Consider the following 21,128-nt stretch of genomic DNA (forward strand, 5'->3'; position numbering starts at 1 on the left):
ATGTTCAAATGGCTCAAAGCAAAACAAAGTAAACTGACAGACCACAGTCCTATAAGCCCCTGGATGTTTGAGCCAATGCTGATTTAATAACTGTGTTTGTTTGTGCAGGCAGAGGATGAAAGGAGATTTTTTTTAGCCCTTAATCCCTTGATGGCATCCAGCTTAGCGGTAACCACAAGAGGGTGTCCTTTACCTGATGTTGGTGGCCAAACGGGGAGAACAGATGTACTTGTTAGACAAAGGACAGATGTTGGTTTTTTTGTTTGTTTTTTTTTAAACTTCGTCAATTTTTTAAAATTGCTTTTTTGATCCCTGTCTTTCGCTTTTTGATATAGACACATGTTAACACAGATTATTTATTAAAGTGAGTCATGATTCTTTGCTAAACACTCAAGTTTTGATTCATGCATAGGCTGACATCAAAAGCATATCTCAAAAAGACTTTGCAGAGGATGTAATCCAGCTGTACCCAACAATCACCAAGGATAAAAAAAAAAAAATCAAACTTTTTTGTAGATTTGTAGTCTCATTTTTATTGTTATTAATATTTTTTTAACTCCAGCAAGTGTATGCAAAATAACATTTTGGTAAATATTCAAAACCAAGCAAATGTAGACAAAAGGCAATACTTTATAAGGGAAGTGATACTTTTTTGTTAAAAAATATACTTTACATCATTAAAGTAATAAATCTTGATAGCAATGCAAATACAATCTTTAGGAGACATGCAAGTTCCCATCGTCTTTTACGATGTAACACATCATGAAGCCACAAATTTAAAATACAAGATGTCTATTTGTACATCATTAAAGTACTATACAAAAATCACACCAATTCTCAGTCGTGCACTCTAGAAGTAGTAAATTAAAGGCATCTGTCAAAATCTATACTCACTGATCATTTCTTAATGTATGTAGTGAGGTGCGTAACAGCAAAAACATTGATGTGCTGTTTCAGGTAAGCAGATGGACTGATATCCACCAGTCACTGAGTGTTTTAATGTTAATAAAGCTGCATATATATGTAAAGTCTCTAACTTCTGTAGAGCTTTGGCAGATATGTGAACACACAAGCCACATTTTAGGAAAAAAGTTAGGAGAAAAAAAACAAAACAAACACATACACACACACACACACACACACACACACACACACACACACACACACACACACACACACACACCATAAATCTTTCAGTAAGTCCACCCAGACAAATACAGATATCTATCCTAAAATTATATGGTTTTACTTTTTGATACATACATTCAGTCAGAAAACAGCAGGCACCAAGATACACAGTGAGGAAAAATAGGGGATGATTGGATGGTATTTGGTTCAGTCGCCAAAGTCTGGGATGTCATCATAGGAGTAACCCCGGTAACCCTTTGCAGCATAGTAGGCGATTCTCAAATGGTAAAATCCCGGAAGAAAAACGAGTATCCCTATGATGATGACAGGAATAGTGCGGTCGGGATGCTAAAAACATGAAGGAAAAAAATAAAGAAAATCTGGGAATCAGAAGGAATTTACACACTATGATTTCAGTTAGTTACCTAAATAATCCTACTCGTTAATGCTCACATTATTACATTCTGTAACCAAGTTTAGACAGACTTCATACATACTGAATACCAAATATTGCATTTAGTAAAGGAATGCCAGAGGAAGTCATTAAAGACTAATGTTCTCCATCACGCTTTAACATACTTACCTCAACACTGCCTGTCAGCACTACATAAACACACTCTACACTGATGAAGCATGCAGCCATGATGACTTCATAGTCTGACATCTGATTTCATGTAAATGATAAGTCATTTCATACGCATGGCATCTAACAACCAGGAGGCAAAGGCAGACTCAATCAACACCAAAGAGATGTGTTTAATTTGTTTAATTTTACCACCAGATGGCAGTCTTGTGCTCAGAGTCACTGTAACCCTCAACCAGTTTTTTTCTTCTTCTTTTTTTTTTTTTTTAAAGACAGGGAGCTGCACTGGGCTGCGGTAATGTCGATCATTTGTCTGTATTAAGCTTCTGAAATGTTCTATTTATCTGTGTCTTGTAAAGTGTCCACTTACAGCACCTTTTCTGATGGATGTCAGCAGTGACCTCTCCTCAGCTGCCAAAAGAGATGGCTCAGTTGGCATGACAGTGGCCCTATATTTAGGCCACATGATAACTGAGCCACCACCATGCGAAGTGAGCAAGCTCCATTCATTAAGGAAGAACAGGCAAAGAATACAAAAGTCCCAGATGATCAGGAAGTGAAAAAAGATCTTTAATTTCAGTCTCTTTGCATTAATTTGGGTGAACTGACCCTTGACTCTTCAAAAATAAATAAATAAATAAATAGGAATTTAATGCCTAAATTGGCTGCGTTCCTTCAACCTCTTTCCCCTTGGTTAATTTGTTTTTGCCACTACAATGGTTGACTAGGCTGAGTCAAAGGTTCCCAACACAATGTTCACTGAAGCCCTTGACATGCTTCCAGTTGTAAAACAACTGTTATCTAATACACACACACACACACACACACACACACACACACGCACACACACACACACAAACAAACACAGAGAAAAAGATCACACATTATTTTATCCCCAAACACATACAGCCTCTTGCAAACAAACCTGTCTGATTTCTATTGCTGTAGTATCTATCGCTTGAACCTTGGATAATCTCCTAGTATTAGATATGCTATTTTAACTTGTGTGGGATAACTGGCAAGTACAACAGACTCATATACTCTGATGCTGCCTTCATGTCAGATCAAATTTGCTGCAAATACCATCTGCAGAGTAGGTTAAAAAATATTCACATTACCCTCCTACTGATAATGTGAATATGTGCAGGCTGTTATCTCCTGTGTGGTGTCATGAATTTAGGAAGCAAAAACCCCAAAGCAGGGGTTCCACTGAAGTTTAAAATCCAAGCTATAAAATATCAAAATCATTAGTTATATTCAGAAATACATAAAAGCACTGAGACCAGTAAAAGCAAGAGCATAGCACAAATCTGACAGCAGGACTATAAAATCTCAGGACAGCTGTTCAATTATAGCTATTTAAGAACAAGAGTAACAGCAGCAGGGGTGTTTTAATTGCTGCTCAGGATGAAACTTTGGATTTTTTGTTGGCTCTCCAACTGTGTGTCAAAAGTAGGGCTGGGTAATACCAACAGTGCTTTATTAGTGCAGACAGAAGTGTCTTTATAGTACCAAAAACGGTCATGTATAACAAGAATATCTGGACAGATTGACCGTCTTGTTTACTTATTCTTGTCAGCAAATCAGGCTGGAACCCTTTATGCCTTCGGAACTGTCTTATCTATTTTTGGCATGGATTCATCAAGGCACAGGAGTCTCTAGTCTAGTTTCTAGAACACTTCTAGAGATTGTGGTCCATACTGACAATGACAGCATCACACAGTTGCTGCAAATCTATCAGCTGATGCTCACTGGATATTCTCTCTTTTTTGGACCATTCTCTAAGTTGAAGGCTAAGTGCACTGAGTTGCTTTAGATATACTGAGTTGATTAGATATTTGAGATATTTCTGTTAACAAGTAGTCAGGCAGATAACATCTAACTCAAGGAATGAAGTAGTTTTCTGGCTACACATAACAGACAACTTAGTAAACAACCAGTCAAACTGTATCTTTAGGCCCTTTGTTACTAGCACCTAGCAACTTACTTCATATGAGTCTACAAAAAATATCAAAGATAACACATTTTTAAAGGTGTATAATAGTATTTTATATTATTCCCAAAGAGCTAGCCAATAACTTAGGGTATCTCCACATGCTATGCAGTGTGTCCTTAAAAGCTTTTGAAGAAACTAGACAAGGAGGAGGACAAAAGCAGCACAGGCCTGAAAAAAAAAAAAAAAAAAAAAACCCCAAAAAAAACATCTACACCAGATGATCAGTCTCTGAACGTTATGTCCTTAAGAAATACAGGGGGGTCCAGCAAAGACCTGGCACATGGCCTGAGAGATGCATCTGGCCTTTCAGTTGATCCATCACCTGTTCACCAAAGCTTCATCAGAAATGGTCTCTGTACAAGGGTATCTGTCAAGAAGCCATTCTTGAGGAAGGGAAACAGGAAGAAAAGGCTGAGGCAGAAAAACACATAATGTAACACTGAAAGTCATTGACTGGCCTCCCTAAAGCCTGCACCTCAACATTATTGAAGCAGTGTGGGATCATCTTGACAGAGAATGGAACAAAAGGCAGCCAACATCGAAAGAAGAGCTCTGAATGTCCTTAAAGAACTGTTCCTGAAGACTACTTAAAGAAATTGCAAGAAAGCTTGCCTCAGAGGGTTCGGGCTGTGTTGAAGAATAAAGGTGGTCATACCAAACAGTGACTTACAAGCTCAATACAATTCTACCAACTGTTTCTGCCCTATATACTGTAAGTTTCCATAAATCGCTATACTCATTTCCCATTTTGCCCTCAAAACGCAAAGAAATGAGGAGTGGTTTAAGACTATTTGTTCTCTTTTGTCAGAGTTACATCTTTAGAATAATATCACACAAATGGCTGTATACTAAGCATATAAATACAGACAGAAGCTATAAAAAACAAGGCAAATAGTCATTCTTGCTCTGTCTAAAGACAACATAGAAACAGACAGAAATACTGTGGCATGTGAGTCCCAATTAAATCCTAACTTGTCATTTTAGGTTTTGATTCATTTCAGATTTTGTGTGGATTTAAGATGCTCATTAATGAGTTTCATATGCTGGCAAGCACACTCTGTTATCTTTCAACTAAGCAGGTAAACAAAGCTAACCAGCTGGTGACTCCACCTTCAAATGAGAATGGTGTCGCTCTTTGTTTTTCAACTGTCAATAAGAAAGGAAACACATATTTTTCCAAAACTGCTACAAACTATTCTTCAAACACCGAAATGCATTATAGATGATGCCCTTCAAATGATGTAGAAAACACTTTCTGGATACATAAATCTTAGGGAAGCTGCAGAAGAAACATAAAGTAACATGCAGAGAGAGGTGATGATTTGACCCTTACAGCGAGGGCATGCGGTTGCATTTTTCTAGCATTTCCACGCAAAGGATCGATACAAAGCTGTTCTCAGTAATCGTGGTTATTCTTTGAAGAAACATTTCTATCCTGCTCTCATCTTTAAGTATAACAAAGCCCCCATCCACAGGACACAAGAGGTCGATTCATGGTTTAATGAATCCCTCTGAGAAACTGTGAACTTGTGTTAGACAGAGGTGCCCACCACACTAATCAAAGTCCCAAATAGGACAATATCTATTTGACTTGCATTCCATCTTGGGGTGGGCAACATAGTCTTAAAATTACATCACAATATATCACAATGGAAATTATGTAATAATGACTTCTTCTTTTTTTTTATATAGAAGTACTGAACATTGTATCTGTGATTGCAGCTCGCAGGCAGCAATATTTATTAGTGAACACAAAGTAAAGGGAATATTCCACCCTTCTTTTCCAATGAGTTCCGGTCAATGTTGACAGACTGCCTAATTTGAAGTGTGAATCTTTTGCCACAAGGTGCCAGCAGGAGCAGCAGCATTATTTTGCAACAATAGTGACACAGCATGAATCAAATGTAATCACAAAAGTAGCTTTGGCAGAGTTTTCCCTGGAAATTTGAGGTAAAAGTATAACATAACTGCCTAACATGTTACCAATAACTAAAGTTCCTTAACTCCGTAAGGAACTGTATATTGTTGTCACATATGAAATATCTTTCAGTTTTATTATCTGTCGCGTTGTATTTTGATTACTCTTCCAGTCATATGAGTGCAGTTAAATGCTCCAGTGATGCTCAGGTGAGTCATTTGTTTAATTTTGGATTGCACATCACCTCGTCACGCGCTTTCATAGCCTGGTTGCACTCGACGGCATTTTTTCCTGAAATGGTGAAACAAGCTTGTTGTTTCCACATTTAGCAGGAACAGTTTTCTTGCATATTTTGTAAAGTACTGTGCTTATCTGAAGGTCTGATCTCTTATAGCCAATACTACTGAAGTAGTACCCTTTTATCACAGGCCGACACACTGCTCGCGCTCTCACAAAAGGTTGGCTTGTGTCTTTGTTGTGCATGCTAAATAAGGCATAGCGTTGTTATATCAGTGATAACATAACAGCACACTGAAGCTGCTCTGGCAACATGTGGCAGTGAAAAACCTAACTTTCAGCCTGCTTCATAATCATTTTGAGCATAGTCCTAGACTAAAAAGAACATTTAATCACAATCCCCATTAGAAATAGTGGTTAGTCCAGAATGAGGCATAATCCAAGTCTTGGAAACTAAACATTTACCTTTGTTTTCCTTTTGATTTGTCACCCATCTGTAGCTCTAAATAGGTTTTAAACAGAAAAAGACAGGAGCGGCTCAGACAGAAGGAATTCCTTCACAAATGAATTTCTGGGGACTTGTATTCCTGACACAAGCCTTACCGTTGGATTTCAGAAAAGAGGAACAAAAGAAAATGACTTGGTAAACACTAACCGTTTTTTGGCAGCAGACAAGGAAATTGTTTTTCCAACCTAAAGGCTGTAGACATGTTTCACTGAAAAGTCAAAATTACTCTTCACTTCAGGCAAAACATATAAAGTCAAACATATGTGTCAAACGTATGGCCCATGGGCCAGGAAAAGCCCACCAGAGGGTCCAATCTGGCTCACAGGACGGCTTTGGAAAATGCGGAAATTTTAAAGGCTTAAACTCTGAAACTGTATTTTCATAAGTTTTAGTCTTCTTAATAACAAAATATATAACCTATGGCATTTCACCAGAGCAAGTAACAAATAGTAAAAATTGAAAAATAAAAGTGTATCTATTTTATTTATTCAATGTTTCTTTTTTTTCACAAAGTGCATAATATGACATTTTCTGTGAATTCACACATAATTTCTGTTTCAGGACAAAGTCCTTCATTTCTTTACAGTAAAATTATTTTTGGTGTAAAGGCTCCATCAATGTAAATTTTTTTTTGAACAGATATTAAACACACTAACCAAACTCACCTCAACCGGTATGATTTCTGCCAAAAGAAGGGCCCCAAAGATAATTAGTAAAGAGCCAATCAGAAACAGGAATATTGCCAGTGCAATCGCCTTGTATGGGATCTTTGGAGGGGTTTTCTTGAACTGTGAAGAGTGAAATTGTGGAAAAATATAGTTAGTTTTCAATTTTGTACATCAGAATATATTGATATCGTATGATTTCATGAGACAGCTACTCAATCTAATCTACTTTAATGCAATTAGAATTTCCCCATCTCCAGATCAGCTTGCTTCCATGTTTAGCAACAAGAAATATCTCTTGCCCCATGACAGTTGGAAAGCTCCTCTGTATAGTACTAATCTCAAAATCATGAATTCAGCCTAAGATTACATGGAAAGATGCTGGGATTGCCTAAATCCAAAGTACTGTGAAAATTTTCCAAGATACTTGGAACAACCTACCTGGCAAGTAATTTAGAAATAATGCCAATATAACAAAGAGAACTGGCACTCTTTTAAATGCAAACAGTGATCACACTACCCAGTAATTTGATTATTTTTCTTCCATGTTTACTCCACTTTGTTTGGAAGTTAACTATGTACGACCTACTCGTGATATTACTGTTGAAAGCAGCTTCATTTATCATGCCTAAAACTTTTGCAAAGTCGTTTTAATTACAGAGGGCCTCAGCTTTTACACAGAATCATTACTTAACGATTCATAACAAATCACTGCTGGTGGTGGAGAAATGTTTTAGTAGTTAACATTCTGTCATCAATCCACAAAGTCTCTCACCTGTAAGTCTATGTAACCATCATCATCAGCAGCCAGCCGTGAGTATTTGACCTTATTGTTAGATATTCCAGCAGCGAGCATGTTGCTTCTAGTTGTCATCATTATGGCATAGAAGCTGTTTGGAGAGAGAAGTACAGACAGGTAATCATCCAAGATGGCTACATTTATCTCGTTCGGTGTCGTGAGCTGAAGGAGAGCCGTCTATTTTTGATCTATCCAGAGAAAAACAACCTGACAACTAAAGCTCAACATTGATGGGGAAATAAAAATTTTTTTAAAAAAACTGAAATCAAAAGGATTCTGCTCACTGATTTATAAAACAGCCCAAAGCATTTAGAAATAGAAAAGATTACTCCACATCCATCACAGTCGTCAAACTTATACATGCTCTCAACACAGATAAGTTTTATAGGAACCATGAAATGCCGCTGAAATGGCAATCCCAGTAAAAAGACTGAGAGGTCAGTGACCGGGATACACTCATCTGCTCTTTTCATTTCCACTTCTGCTTGAACATGTAAACAGTGAACAGATAACTTCCTCAGATAAACCGGTTTACATTCAAATAAGGCAAGGTCATGGAATAGCTTGGTTTAAAGTATTTATTATAGAAGAGAGATTTTGTGAAAAGGAATAGGGGGGAACTCCCCCGACCCCATCTTTTCAGTAACAAATCCTTGCAGATTACAACTCATCTCAAGAGAATTTTGTGAGGGCCACTGCTTCTACTCCACACACAGCTTCTCGTATGCATCACGAATAAGCAAGTCAGTGTTAATGAAAACAATTTAACAGATTATTCTGCTTCACTTGACGCTAAAGAAATATAAAAACCAAAATAAATACAGCAACACTGACCTAGCCCAGAGGAACTCAGAGAAATGTGACTACTCATGTGATCTGATCTCTCTTAAGGCCTGTGTTGTGTTTAATTTGGATCCCAAAAAGGAAGACTAAATCAGTAAATAAAAATTGTGGACGCTATATCAACACGGTATACAGGAGCAATCAGATACATCTTGTTATTTTGCTGACAGCTGTCACATCAAGTCGACTCAGAGCCATTTGTGATCAGGAAAGCTCCGGGTTATGTCAATAATGTCGTAGTGAATCATACAAAATTATTTTCAGAGGGACTTATCTTGATGACTTTTTTTTCTTCATTTATTTTTTAAATGAAGAAAAATTAACTTTAGTAATTTGGGGAATGATTTGAAAAATCACTGTGAGAAATTAAAGGAAATATAATATACACATATGTAACTAATAAGACGGTAGGGCTGTGTGCAATATTGGCTTCCCTTATTCACTGAACTACGATAATACGACATAAAGCAGAGTTACTAGCACCATTTAAATTCACAAACCCTGACTTACCGTAACAAATCACCATTATTTTTACTGTGTACTAGTGCGCATTAATGCTAGCGAACTTTGGTTACCTAATTAGCTAGAACATTAGCCATTTAGAAGTTATGCTATCAAAAGCTAGCAAACATTAACAGACAGTCGCGAACACATAAAGCTCGTTTCCTTCTCTCACCATTATCTGAGGTATGTACAAACAGCACACTTGTGTCCATGTAGCTCGGAATGCTCTCAGCTGCGCCACATCTGCATTGTTTACACCTATTAAAAACTACATCAACTTCCTTATTTTTTGTTTCGTCATGGCGCATGCGCACACAAATGTCTCGTTTTAACTTTCTAATCAACTAATTTAAACAACACGCAAACTATTACATAATGAACACGGTGAGAAATATGAAAAGAAGTGAGAAAAGAAAGGAACAAAAAAAGAAAAACAAAACAAAAAATAGCACTAAAAGCATATGAGCAAAGAGCAGTGTCAGCATGACATTAAACATAACCTAAAACAAAATACCTTTAATAAGGCAGAATGAATACATATCTAAGAAATACAAATCAAAACAAATATAACAATAAAGTGGAAAAAAATAAAATTCAAGAAAGAAATGAGCTCAATTAATCACATAAAATAAAATTTAAAAAATGAAGGTGGCCCAAATGCAAAATTCTTAATAAAATCCAACAGAATGTTATGTTAAAAGCTAATTAAAGGTGCTCAATATGTAAAAATATAAATGAAAATAATAAAATACAATGCATCAGCATTTTAAAAAACTATTTTAAAAGCTGGCTTCATAAATTCACTCAGTGTATTCCTAGTGGTGGTTATTTTTGTTGAGAGTGACCAGGATGGACAGGATTAGAAATGACCATATGAGAGAGATACCTTAGGTGATATTTAGAGACAAAGTTAGACAGATGAGGCTCAGATGGTTTGGACATGTGCAGAGGAGGGATAGTGGATATATTGGGCAAACAATATGAAATATGAAGCTGCCAGGCAGGTGGAAAAGAGAAGATATAGTGAAGGAGGATATACAGAACTTGGTGTGACAGAAAAGGCTGTTAGAGATAGGGTAAAATGGAGGCAGAAGATCTGTGATGACCCCCAAAGGGATCAACCAAAAGAAGGAGAAAGTGGATTTATTAAGTAAAATAGCTAAAATTCACAATAAAACTGAGCAAAAATGATTTATTAAATACAGTAAAAATAAATAAATGAACAGCAGATATCAGATGGCCCTAAAGTGTCTCAGTATTACAGAGTATAAAATGTAGTGGACAGTACAATACAGTGGCTCTGCGTAAACAATTAACATGAGAGACAATGATTGTCTGCTAGATAGACATGTTGCATTGCAGGCTGCCAATACGCACAGACAGACTACAATTACCACTTAAATCCAAACCTACAGACAATTTAGAATCACCCTAATATGGATGTCTTTAGACTGTGGGAGGAAATCAGTGAAAGCCCACTCAGGCACAGAGAGAACATGTAAACTCCACACAGAAAGTGCACCAGCACTTAGAAAGTCCTTCATTCGATATTCCACCTCCATAAAAGTAAAGAGCCTTCTCAGCTAAAGTGTTGAAACTAGCTATTATGTTGGTGCCTTATAATTATTGAAATATTGTTGTAAAAAGAGAACATGTTATTATATAAGTAGCAATTTAAAAGGTGAAGCAAGTCAAGGTGCACTCTAAGAAATGACACACTGATGTTGGTAGCATTATGTAAATGTTTCATGTTAAAACTAATGCCACCAATTGATTTTTAACTTTAAACACAAGTATGTTGTTTTGAATTTAATTAACAACATAATATTTCAATACAACAAAATGCAGTAAATTAAATCCAACGTAAAAAGTTCATTTAAAATGAAGAGCACTTTAATTTAAAGAGGATTGTCCTAATAGGCTCTCCGTACTTCTGAGTTTGCACATGTGCAGTGTGGAAGTTTGATCATCCGCCATTTTCAACTGAGACTTGCATATGCTTAGCATCCTGGATAGAATCCATCGCCATCCGAGGATTATTTGGTAAGTACAACAATTTAAGGATGACAAATTTGATTAATGTATACTAACTGATAAACATCTGACACTTTCGGGAATACTTTTGCATTTTTTTTAAACAAATGATGCCTGGTAAATTTCTTAACACTCTAGCTTGTATACCTCTCTCACATGTTAGAAGTATGAAAACATTTAACAAATATTGTTGAACCTGCTTCGGTGTAATTTTCCAAAATCTTTTGCGATTCCTGTTAAGGTGAGAATTGCCTACTAAGACCGACAGTTTTAAAATTACTCCCAACATCTACCGCACCTGCTCCCTGACATCAGTAATGACCACCGGGATCGCCAGCGATCCTGTAGTTTGAAGAATGAAATAAATGTGTAGTGTATTTTAGAAATGTGCATCAATTAAGTTGCTACATTGTTTAAAAAAATTTGACTCCATGTTTATTTCTGGTTTAGTGTCAAACGCAGGGATTTAAGCGATTAACACTTTGATTTGTAAAGTATAAGACATGCGTTCATCTGTTGTCATTGAAGTGCAGAATAATGTGTAATACTGTTATATATAATGCATTTAACTCCTTGTATCAGTTTCCATTGGTTATCATCGCTACCGAAGACAGGAAATCATCAAAGACATGCCATTCATTGCAGAGGTCAACAACAGACGGCCTGCCCTGTTTTCAGAGACTGAGGTAATTCTTATTAACTTTGTTATTGCAAGTCATTTTCATAAGAACCTGTATTTGAAGAAGAACAAAGTACTGTAAATTATTAATTTTAAAAGATACAAAATGTTTGACTGAAAGTTGTAACATTCTTGCATGTGGCCTCTAATAAAATTAACAGAGAATATTCTCTAGTTGTAATATTTAATATGTTTCATGTTGTTGCAGAGTTCACCCACATCACCATGGTCCCTTTGTTGTCGACTTTCATGGCCAAGCTGGACCGCTATGCTGACCACCTTCTTAGAGTGTTCAAAAAGAAGGGTGGGACAGCTAAACGCAATATCAACTTAATCATGACAGCCATGGATGGGGTATGTATTTTAGTTGACCTTGATTGAGCTCTGAAATTATTTGAATGCTTCTTAAACTTCTGTCTGTCATTAATCAGAATTTTTTTTCAACTGAATATGTGTGTATTTGAATATTTTGTAGATATGTGTGAATCAGTGACATGCAGTCAAGTGAGGCACCTTAATGAGAAGTAAAATACTAACAAAAGAGAAATTCAATTTGTACACTAGATTTTAAATTTGCTTTCTGTGTGATTTCAATATTTTTATGCTCAAAATTGATAGGTTTATAGGCAAAAATACTATTATGATCTTTTATTGTAACTCTTTTTGTTAAGAAGCTTGGAAAGAAAAGCGTCTGGACTTCTTTAAGTTCCTTGAAGACGTTTCATCTCTCATCCGAGAAGCTTCTTCACTGAAGAAGCTTCACTTTTCTTTCCAAGCTCCTTAGACTACGATGACCTGGATGACCTTCACAGACTTATTGTTATCCACAGAGTGTCATGATAGGATTTTAAGTCCATATTGCCCAGTTCTAATCTTCTATTTAAATTTAATATTTTTAGGGGCACAATTATTAAATATGTTGTTGAACAATCTAGAATTGATTAAAGCAAAAATGAAAGCTTTCACGTAATGTCAAATTTGAAAAGCTTTGAGGAGTCAGTGCCTTACCAATCATGAACCTCACTGCATGTCACTGATGTGAGTTATGAAACATTGCTTAATCACTTATCTGCATTATGTGTTAATATTTTTGACTTTGTTTTGTAAAGAGGTTGAAAGGAACCAGAATAGGAAACTTCTCTCATATTGAGTTCTTATCTCCACCAGAATCCCAGTGTTGATGTTTGACGGGAATGCATTCTGAAAGCTGTCTGTGTCTACTTAAATGAAAAGCCAGATGACCTGTTCAAGGAATTCTTGGACTTCTTGGTAAGTTAAAAAAGGAAAACGATCAGTTATTTTCCTTTTTTTAATTTGGGATTGGAAATGGAAAGTGGACTTACTTATCCATATGTATATGTAAGTAATTAATTTATCTTTTTCTTTTATTTTTATTTAAAGGATGTGGATCTTGGTGCAAGCAGAGAAACGGAGCAGCTGACTTTGGGAGTCTATGTTGTCAGACATGAAGGAGCAAACTCTGCAGATACACCTGAGGACATTGGTGTCATCATAGAAGGATGCACTGTGCTGCAAGCTCTTAGTGATGTGGCAAAGGGTTCTGCCCTCCTGCTTGGACTAATCTACAGTCTAAATCTGAGCTACCCAAAGCACCTGAAATACACATTTGAATTTCTTCAGAAGGTGCTGCTGAAGTTGGATGGGAACAACCTATCCATGAAGGTGCAGGTTCTGAAAAACAAACTGCTTGAGTGAAACAGCCTGCACTGAACTATAGAGGACACTGAACTTTAAGGTTCTCGAACCCTTCTCCTTGCACTTCATAAACTGTTCAGTTTGAATTGCCACAAGAACTTCTGCAAGGCCTTTCACTTTTCTGCATTCTTTATTCTTGAACCTTTACCAACATCCAACTACACTGAAAAAGACTGCTCCTAACTTTGGACTTCAGTTTAAGTTTTGAAGCAAAGGTTATTTTTCTAAATATGGAAAAAAATGACACTAAAGTAAGTTCTACCTGCTGTTTGCAGGGCTGTATTGTAGGCTTTTCATTGTAGTCCAATCAAGTTTAAATTAAGTCATGTTAATGGTAAAAATGTTGGAACCACAACACTTTCCAGTTTTAATCATTTCAGTTTAACATGACATTCTGTATCTTGTCTTCCTGCACTTAAAATGCACTTGAATATATGTAAAGATTGTTTAGGAAAAGCATTTGAATTGCTCAAAGTTTGCTTCAACAAGTTTTACACAAAGTGTTATTAAAGTTAGGTTAACTGAATAAACTTGTTTGATTTTCTTAATTTACAAACTTAAATAGAGTAAGTTTCAATTCTGTTAAAGTGATTTAATCCTATAGTTTCAGTAGAGCATGTTTTGGGTGAGTAGCTTTGTCAGAATTACTTAAAATTTCTTGTTCAAATTAAATATATCATAAATTTTATATTTCACTAACCCAGTTGTGTGGAACCGGTTGACATAACTGGGTGGAGTAAATACAACATGTTATTTCTCAAAGTAAGTACAGCTTGTTTTGGTTGAGTAGGTTTTATTTAGTCTTCTCAATTTAAATCAACAAGGTTAGTTAGATCAACATTATGATATTCAGCTAATACAACATGATTCTTTTGATTTGCATTTAATTATCCAAATGTTATCAGATGTACTTAAAATTTCTTGTTCAAATTAAATGTATCATACATTTTAGATTTAACTAACCCAGTTGTGTGGAACCGGTTGACATAACTGGGTGGAGTAAATACAACATTTTATTTCTTAGAGTGTGTTTCTTACGATCTATAAAAAAAACACAAGATTAAAATGACTGAAAGATAAAGGGTATTAACTTTAGGCACCTTTTTAGTGTACAATGTTTTGCTTGAAAACCTTGGTTCCTGGTATTCATGCCACCCACATCAAGACTGCAGAAGATCATATGGACGTAGCATGTAACATGGACTGGTTCTTATATACCGCTTTTCTACTCTATTTGAGCAGTCAGCACTCACTGATGTTAGCTGTTACTCCCCACCACACAACACAACAAAACATGCTCAGCAGTGTATCGGAGAACATGACTCGACTTCGATTCTACCTGAAAACTTCCCCAGAGCTCAATTTTCTAGATGGATCGGTCATCAGAACAAGCCTGACCTATGGAGACCCCATCATGAAACACAAAGGTTACTAAAAATATGAGAACCAGATACCCTGCCCATACCCTGACAATTCAGAGCTAAAAGGTTTTTCTCCAAATTGTAGTGCAAGTAAAAATATGGTTATAATGGGCATACCTTTGCAAATGATTCCAAGGTAAATCCGTGAATTAGCTACATGCAAACTACAAAAGTAATGCATAAATAGTCCTTTCCTGTAAGCAATCACTGTAATGTAAATGGATTGGTAATTACAGTGGTGTGAAAAAGTGTTTCCCCATTCCTGATTTCCTATTTTTTTTGTATGCTTGTCCCACTTAATTGTTAAACATCATCAAACAAATTTAAATATTAGAAGAAAACAACACAACTGAAACAAAATGCAGTTTGTAAATGAAGGTGTTTATTTTGTGAAAAAGTGATTGGAACATCATACTAACAGTAAAATATGGTGGTTTTAGTGTGATGGTCTGGGGCTGTTTTGCTGTTTCAGGACCTGGAAGAAAGCATCAATTTACCAAATGTTTAGTAATCTGTTCATGACCTCAAGCTGACGCGGACTTGGGTTCTACCACAGGACAATGATCCAAAACACACCAGGAAACCCACCTCTGAATGACTTAAGAAAAAAAAAAAAAGGAAGACTTTGGAGTGGCTTAGTCAAAGTCCTGACCTAAATCCGGTTGAGATGCTGTGGTATTACCTTAAAAAGGCGATTCAAGCTAGAAAAACCCTATTCTGCAAAGATGAGAGGGCTGAAATTCCTCCACAGGGCTGCAACAGACTCATTGCTAGTTATAGCAAACACTTGATTGCAGTTGTTGCTGCTAAGTATGGCCCAGCCACTTATTATTGTTTATGTGGGCAATAATTTTTTCATGCAGGGCCATGTAGGTTTGAATTATCTTCCCCCTTAATAATAAATACCTTCACTTAGAAACTGCATTTTGTCGTGACTTGTGTTATTTTGTCTAATATTGAAATTTGTCACATTTAACCATGACAAAAATACAAAACAAAAATGGAATCAGGAAGAGAGCAGATACTTTTTTCACATCACTGTATATCGTATTACAACCCTCATTCACCCATTCCTACATTTTTAATCTAACACTCACATGGACCTAACCTTTCGATTAGTTGACAACCTGCTCTAGCTCCTTAGCCATAGCATGGGTATGGCCCCATGTGTCACCCATAAATCTTTGGATCAATCTCCAAAGATTTCTTTGGACCTAAATCTAAAGATTTGAGTTGCATAACATTTCTTTTTATACATTTACTTTGGCAACAGTCCTCTCCTTGGTCCTTTACTCCTTTTCCTGAGTTATACTACAGCTTTTTCATAATATCCTATCTAGAAACTATTGATTGTGAACTATCTTTTTATGATTCTATTTTTTTTTTTTTTTTGCTGTTAAGATTTATGTAAGCATATAAATACGGACTATCTGAAGAAAAGGTAACTGCTGGTATCTTCCCCTTCCTCTCAGAATTTCAGGCATGCAGTCCTCAGAAAGACATCATCCTTGAGTTTCTCCCTGCTATTTCTCTTTGTGTTACATTTCTATGTCACTGTATTTGTGATTTATACTCACACTTTCACAGTAAACTCAATTTCACCCAGCGCTCTGGAATCCTGACTTTTTTTGGCTCTCCAGTTGTTTGGTTAAGCTGAAAGTAAATGTCACTCTGCTTAAGGATAAGATCCTTCTTGAGCTGCATACAAAACAAAGTCCCCACCATTACAGTCAGTGACACAATCAGTGTTAATATAAGTTTATTCTGCAATAAGTAGTTTGTCACTGAGCAAGCAGGCTTATAAGCAGGTGCACAGGGCAGAAGATGGTAAGAGGGTAAGAGGAAAGCAGGGGGACTGGCAGTGTTTGTGAACGACAGATGGTGTAACCCCGGGCACATCACTGTAAAAGAACAACTCTGCAGCAGAGACATTGAGCTGCAAACGCAATCTCCAAGAACCCCTCTCCTAATATCAGGAGACTTTAATCATGTCTCACTGAACTCCACACTGCCCACCTTCACCCAGTATGTGACCTGCCCCACCAGAGACAATACAACACTGGACTTACTGTATGCCAACGCAGAAGAGGCATACAGTTCATCACCTCTCCCTCCCCTGGGCAGATCTGATCACAACCTGGTGCACCTTGTCCCTGTGTATGAGCCCTTAGTGCGCAGGGAGCCACCAGTCACCCGCACAGTGCAGAGATGGTCAGAGGAGAGCGATGAGCCTCTTAAGGACTGTTTTGAGTCTACTGTGTGGGAGGTGATCTGTGATGACCACGGAGAGGACATCGACAGCCTGGTGACATGCATTACAGACTATATTAACTTCTGTGTGGATAACACCGCACCCACCAGGACTGTGCGGTGTTTCTCCAACAACAAACCTTGGATTACCTCAGAAATTAAAGCCGTCCTCAAGTAGAAGAGGAGGGCCTTCAAATCTAGAGACAAGGAGGAGCTGAAAAGGGTGCAGAGAGAGCTGAGGGGACTGATAAGGAAAGGGAAGGACAGCTACAGGCAGAAAATGGAGAACCAGCTTCAACAAAACAACGTTGGCGAAGTCTGGAGAGGTCTTTGAACCATCTCGGGCCACAAAGGTCAGAACTCTCTGCCTGGGGGGGATGTGAGGTGGGCAAATGAACTGAATCATTTCTTTAACAGATTTGATTCAGCCATGAGGCAGTCTCCAACATCGGCTGCAGACTCACCCACCCCCACTGCTGCTGTTCCACCTCTGACACCTCAGACGTTTCACACCTCCTCTACTCACCCTACTCACTCCTCCCCACCCCCAACAACAGCATCCAATACACACTCAACACAAGGCTCCAGCCTGTCTCTCTCAACCACCCAGGTTAGGAGGGAACTGAGGAGGATTAAAGCCAGGAAAGCTGCAGAAGGCATCAGCTCAAGGGTCATCAGGTCTTGCACAGACCATCTGTGTGGGGTGATGGAGCACCTCTTCAACCTGAGCCTGAGGCTGGGGAGAGTCCCACAGCTCTGGAAAACCTCCTGTGTTGTACCAGTGCCAAAGACTTCACGCCCCAAGGACCTCAACAGCTATAGGCCAGTGGCTCTGACATCCCACCTGATGAAGACCCTGGAGCGGCTGGTCCTGACTCAGCTTCAGCGCCTGGTGAGCTCATCACTGGATCCACTTCAGTTTGCCTACCAGCCTGGCATTGGAGCGGATGATGCCGTCATTCACCTCGTGCATCGTTCCCTCTCTCACCTGGAGACCGCTGGGAGCACTGTGAGAATCATGTTCTTTGATTTCTCCAGTGCCTTTTACACCATTCTTCCCACGGTCCTGAAGGACAAGCTGGAGAACTCTGGAGTGGACAATCACTTCACTACATGGATTCTGGACTACCTCACTGACCGACCACAGTATGTGAGAACTCTATGCTATGTGTCGGACAGGGTCGTCTGCAGTACGGGGGCCCCACAGGGAAGGGTTCTGGCACCATTCCTCTTCACCAACTACACTGCAGACTTCTCCCACAACTCCACCCAGTGCTTCCTGCAGAAGTGCTCTGACGACTCTGCAATAGTCGGCCTCATCACTGATGGGAACGACAAAGAGTACAGAGAACTGATACAAGGCTTTGTGGACTGGTGCCAGCAGAACTACCTCCAGATCAACACCAGTAAAACCAAGGAGCTGGTGGTAGACTTCCGCAAGCACAAACATCCTCCACTGCAACCACTGAACATCCAAGGTATGGACATTGAGACTGTGGACAGCAACAGGTACCTTGGTGTTCATCTGAACAATAAACTGGACTCATAATTCAGACGCCCTCTACAGGAAAGGGCAGAGCAGGCTGTACCTGCTGCGGAGACTCAGGTCTTTTGGAGTGAAGGGCCCACTCCTGAAGACCTTCTATGACTCTGTGGTGGCCTCAGCCATCTTCTATGGTGTGGTCTGCTGGGGCGGCAGCATCTCAGCAGGGGACAGGAAGAGACCGAACAGGCTGATCAGAAGGGCCAGCTCTGTTCTAGGATGCCCTCTGGACCCAGTGGAGGTGGTGAGTGACAGGAGAATGGTGGCTAAGCTGTCATCCCTATTGGACAACATCTCCCACCCCATGCAGGAGACTCTGACAGCACTGAGCAGCTCCTTCAGTGGCAGACTGCGGCTCCCACGGTGTGGGACGGAGAGATTCCACAGGTCTTTCCTCCCCACTGCTGTCAGACTCCACAACAAAGACTTCAACTGATCAAACACACACATCCACACATGTGCAATAGCAATAACACTAAGTGCAATACTCTTTCTGGCATCGTTGTATTATACTCATATTGTATATAGCATTTGTATTCTATTTTATTCTATTTTATTTGATTGTATATAGTATTTTATTTTATTCTATTCTATTGTGTACAGTATCTTATTGATATCTTATTCCAGTGTTTTTCTCTAATTTTTCTATACAACTTTGCACTGTCCACTGCTGTAACAAAACAAATTTCCCAAGCGTGGGACTAATAAAGGTTATCTTATAAGATAAGATAACCTTTATTAGTCCCACAGGTGGGAAATTTGTTTCGTTACAGCAAAAGTGCAAAGTTATGTAGCAGAAATTAGAAAACACTGGAATGCAATAAAATAAAATAAAATACTATATACAATAGAATAAAATAGAATAATATATACAATAGAATAAAATAGAATACAAATGTTATATACAACTGAGTAAGAAAAATACAAAAGTACAACTTTGTCAGAAAAAGAATTGCACATATAGCAGTCTTATTGCACATGTGTGGGTTTGATCAGCTGCAAAAGTCTTATCTTATCTTATCAAGACCCATATTTCCCCACGTTTCCACAAAACAACAGCCGTCACTTGCTTGTTAGTGTGTCATCTGTATTGCTAGATATAGAGATTTAGATACAACCATGCTCATAAATATTTATCAGTGTAGTCTGAAGAAATGCAACCTACTTTCTACTACTGAAATATATCACTAATGATTACTTCACTGCTAAACTAATCCTAACTGCCCTTGCTGACTATCAATAGCATCAGCCACCTTCCTCCAGGCAGCATTTCTTCACTCAGTGGGAGTCAGAATCAGATAACAAGCGGAAGAGAGTTCACACAGTTTGGGATTTCCTGATGCAATTATATACAATTTATCTTTTAAAGGCAAGATATTAAGCTCCAGCACAGCTAACAAGCTGGGAAGCTCCAGCTTCAGCATCTTAGCTCCACTCATATATTGGGTACTTATGTATTATATAAGATGAAGATGCCTTTATATATGGCCTTAGAGCAAAGATGAACTTTGCATGCAGACTTTAGTTTAAAAAACTGGGTCAAAACTATACACTCTATTGTTATGCTTGTCCATGAATGTCTCTGCTGAATTTTGTACTAATCCATCCAATAGATACTGGGTCTTTCCATGGAAAATCAGTGTGTGACTCCCAACAACCCCCTAAGAATGTATTTATTTATTTATATATTTGTACAATGATGTCTGCATATCAATTGAAGTGATAGAAATTTTTACCTTTAGACTATGAAAATAGACTAAGGGTGAGGTGCTCAAAGCACATAAGGGTAGTTTGAAATTTGATCCCTCATAAGTTCGTCAGTAGGATCGAGGCACATGAATCATGACTAGAAGATGAGCCTGGGATTAAATTTTAGATCAACAGGAGACCTTTCATATACACTAACTAGTTTCAAACAGTCACCTGATCACACATGGGCATAAAAAATCTTTACCCAAAAGTGTTTTTAGACAGTTTTCATTGCTTGAAGGTCTTTTTTTTTTTTTTGCATGGCTTCATAAACAATGTTCAAAGATTTTAGTGTATGCCACTGAAACATTTATTTTATACATTTACTTTGGCAAGTGAGAATTCTTCTCATGTTTAGCTGATTTTATATGGAATAATCTGATTTCCCTGCATAGGTAAAATCTTCAACCAACTGACAGCTAAGGCAATTAGTTGGGTTCATCCACTGGAAACCATGAATGCTTATCCATATTCATTAGAATTTATCTTTTGCTGGCCATGAGCATTTCTATGGAATTTCATGGCAGTAGCAATAATTTGATGAAGAGTCTGGAC

The 21,128-nt window shown here is 37.9% G+C and overlaps 1 protein-coding gene and 1 long non-coding RNA gene across 2 annotated transcripts; one reads left to right on the plus strand and one right to left on the minus strand.

Annotated features, from left to right (window-relative positions):
- Positions 1–531: 531 nt before the first annotated feature.
- tmem230a (transmembrane protein 230a) lies at positions 532–9,474 on the minus strand. Its single transcript, XM_063478855.1, has 4 exons — positions 9,354–9,474; positions 7,811–7,925; positions 7,036–7,158; positions 532–1,476 (listed from the first exon to the last, which is right to left on the minus strand). The coding sequence occupies exons 2-4, from the start codon at positions 7,910–7,912 to the stop codon at positions 1,336–1,338; spliced, it is 366 nt and encodes a 121-aa protein (XP_063334925.1). The 5' UTR covers positions 7,913–7,925; positions 9,354–9,474; the 3' UTR covers positions 532–1,335.
- Positions 9,475–11,078: 1,604 nt separating this feature from the next.
- On the plus strand, positions 11,079–14,030 carry LOC134632191 (uncharacterized). The gene is made up of 5 exons (XR_010094480.1): positions 11,079–11,224; positions 11,798–11,901; positions 12,103–12,248; positions 13,062–13,163; positions 13,296–14,030. It is a non-coding gene; the product is annotated as an uncharacterized LOC134632191 (long non-coding RNA).
- Positions 14,031–21,128: the final 7,098 nt, after the last annotated feature.

This window comes from Pelmatolapia mariae, linkage group LG7 (assembly GCF_036321145.2).
Source record: "Pelmatolapia mariae isolate MD_Pm_ZW linkage group LG7, Pm_UMD_F_2, whole genome shotgun sequence".
Lineage (NCBI taxonomy): Eukaryota > Metazoa > Chordata > Actinopteri > Cichliformes > Cichlidae > Pelmatolapia > Pelmatolapia mariae.

What these genes read in the sequence shown, in the direction of transcription:
- tmem230a (XM_063478855.1), bottom strand. Translation starts at nt 7,912, where the DNA reads ATGATGACAACTAGAAGCAACATGCTCGCTGCTGGAATATCTAACAAT. An exon ending in ATGGTTACATAGACTTACAG is followed by an intron (nt 7,159 to 7,810) that starts GTGAGAGACTTT and finishes CACTCTTCACAG; the next exon opens with TTCAAGAAAACCCCTCCAAA. An exon ending in CAGAAATCATACCGGTTGAG is followed by an intron (nt 1,477 to 7,035) that starts GTGAGTTTGGTT and finishes TCATGTTTTTAG; the next exon opens with CATCCCGACCGCACTATTCC.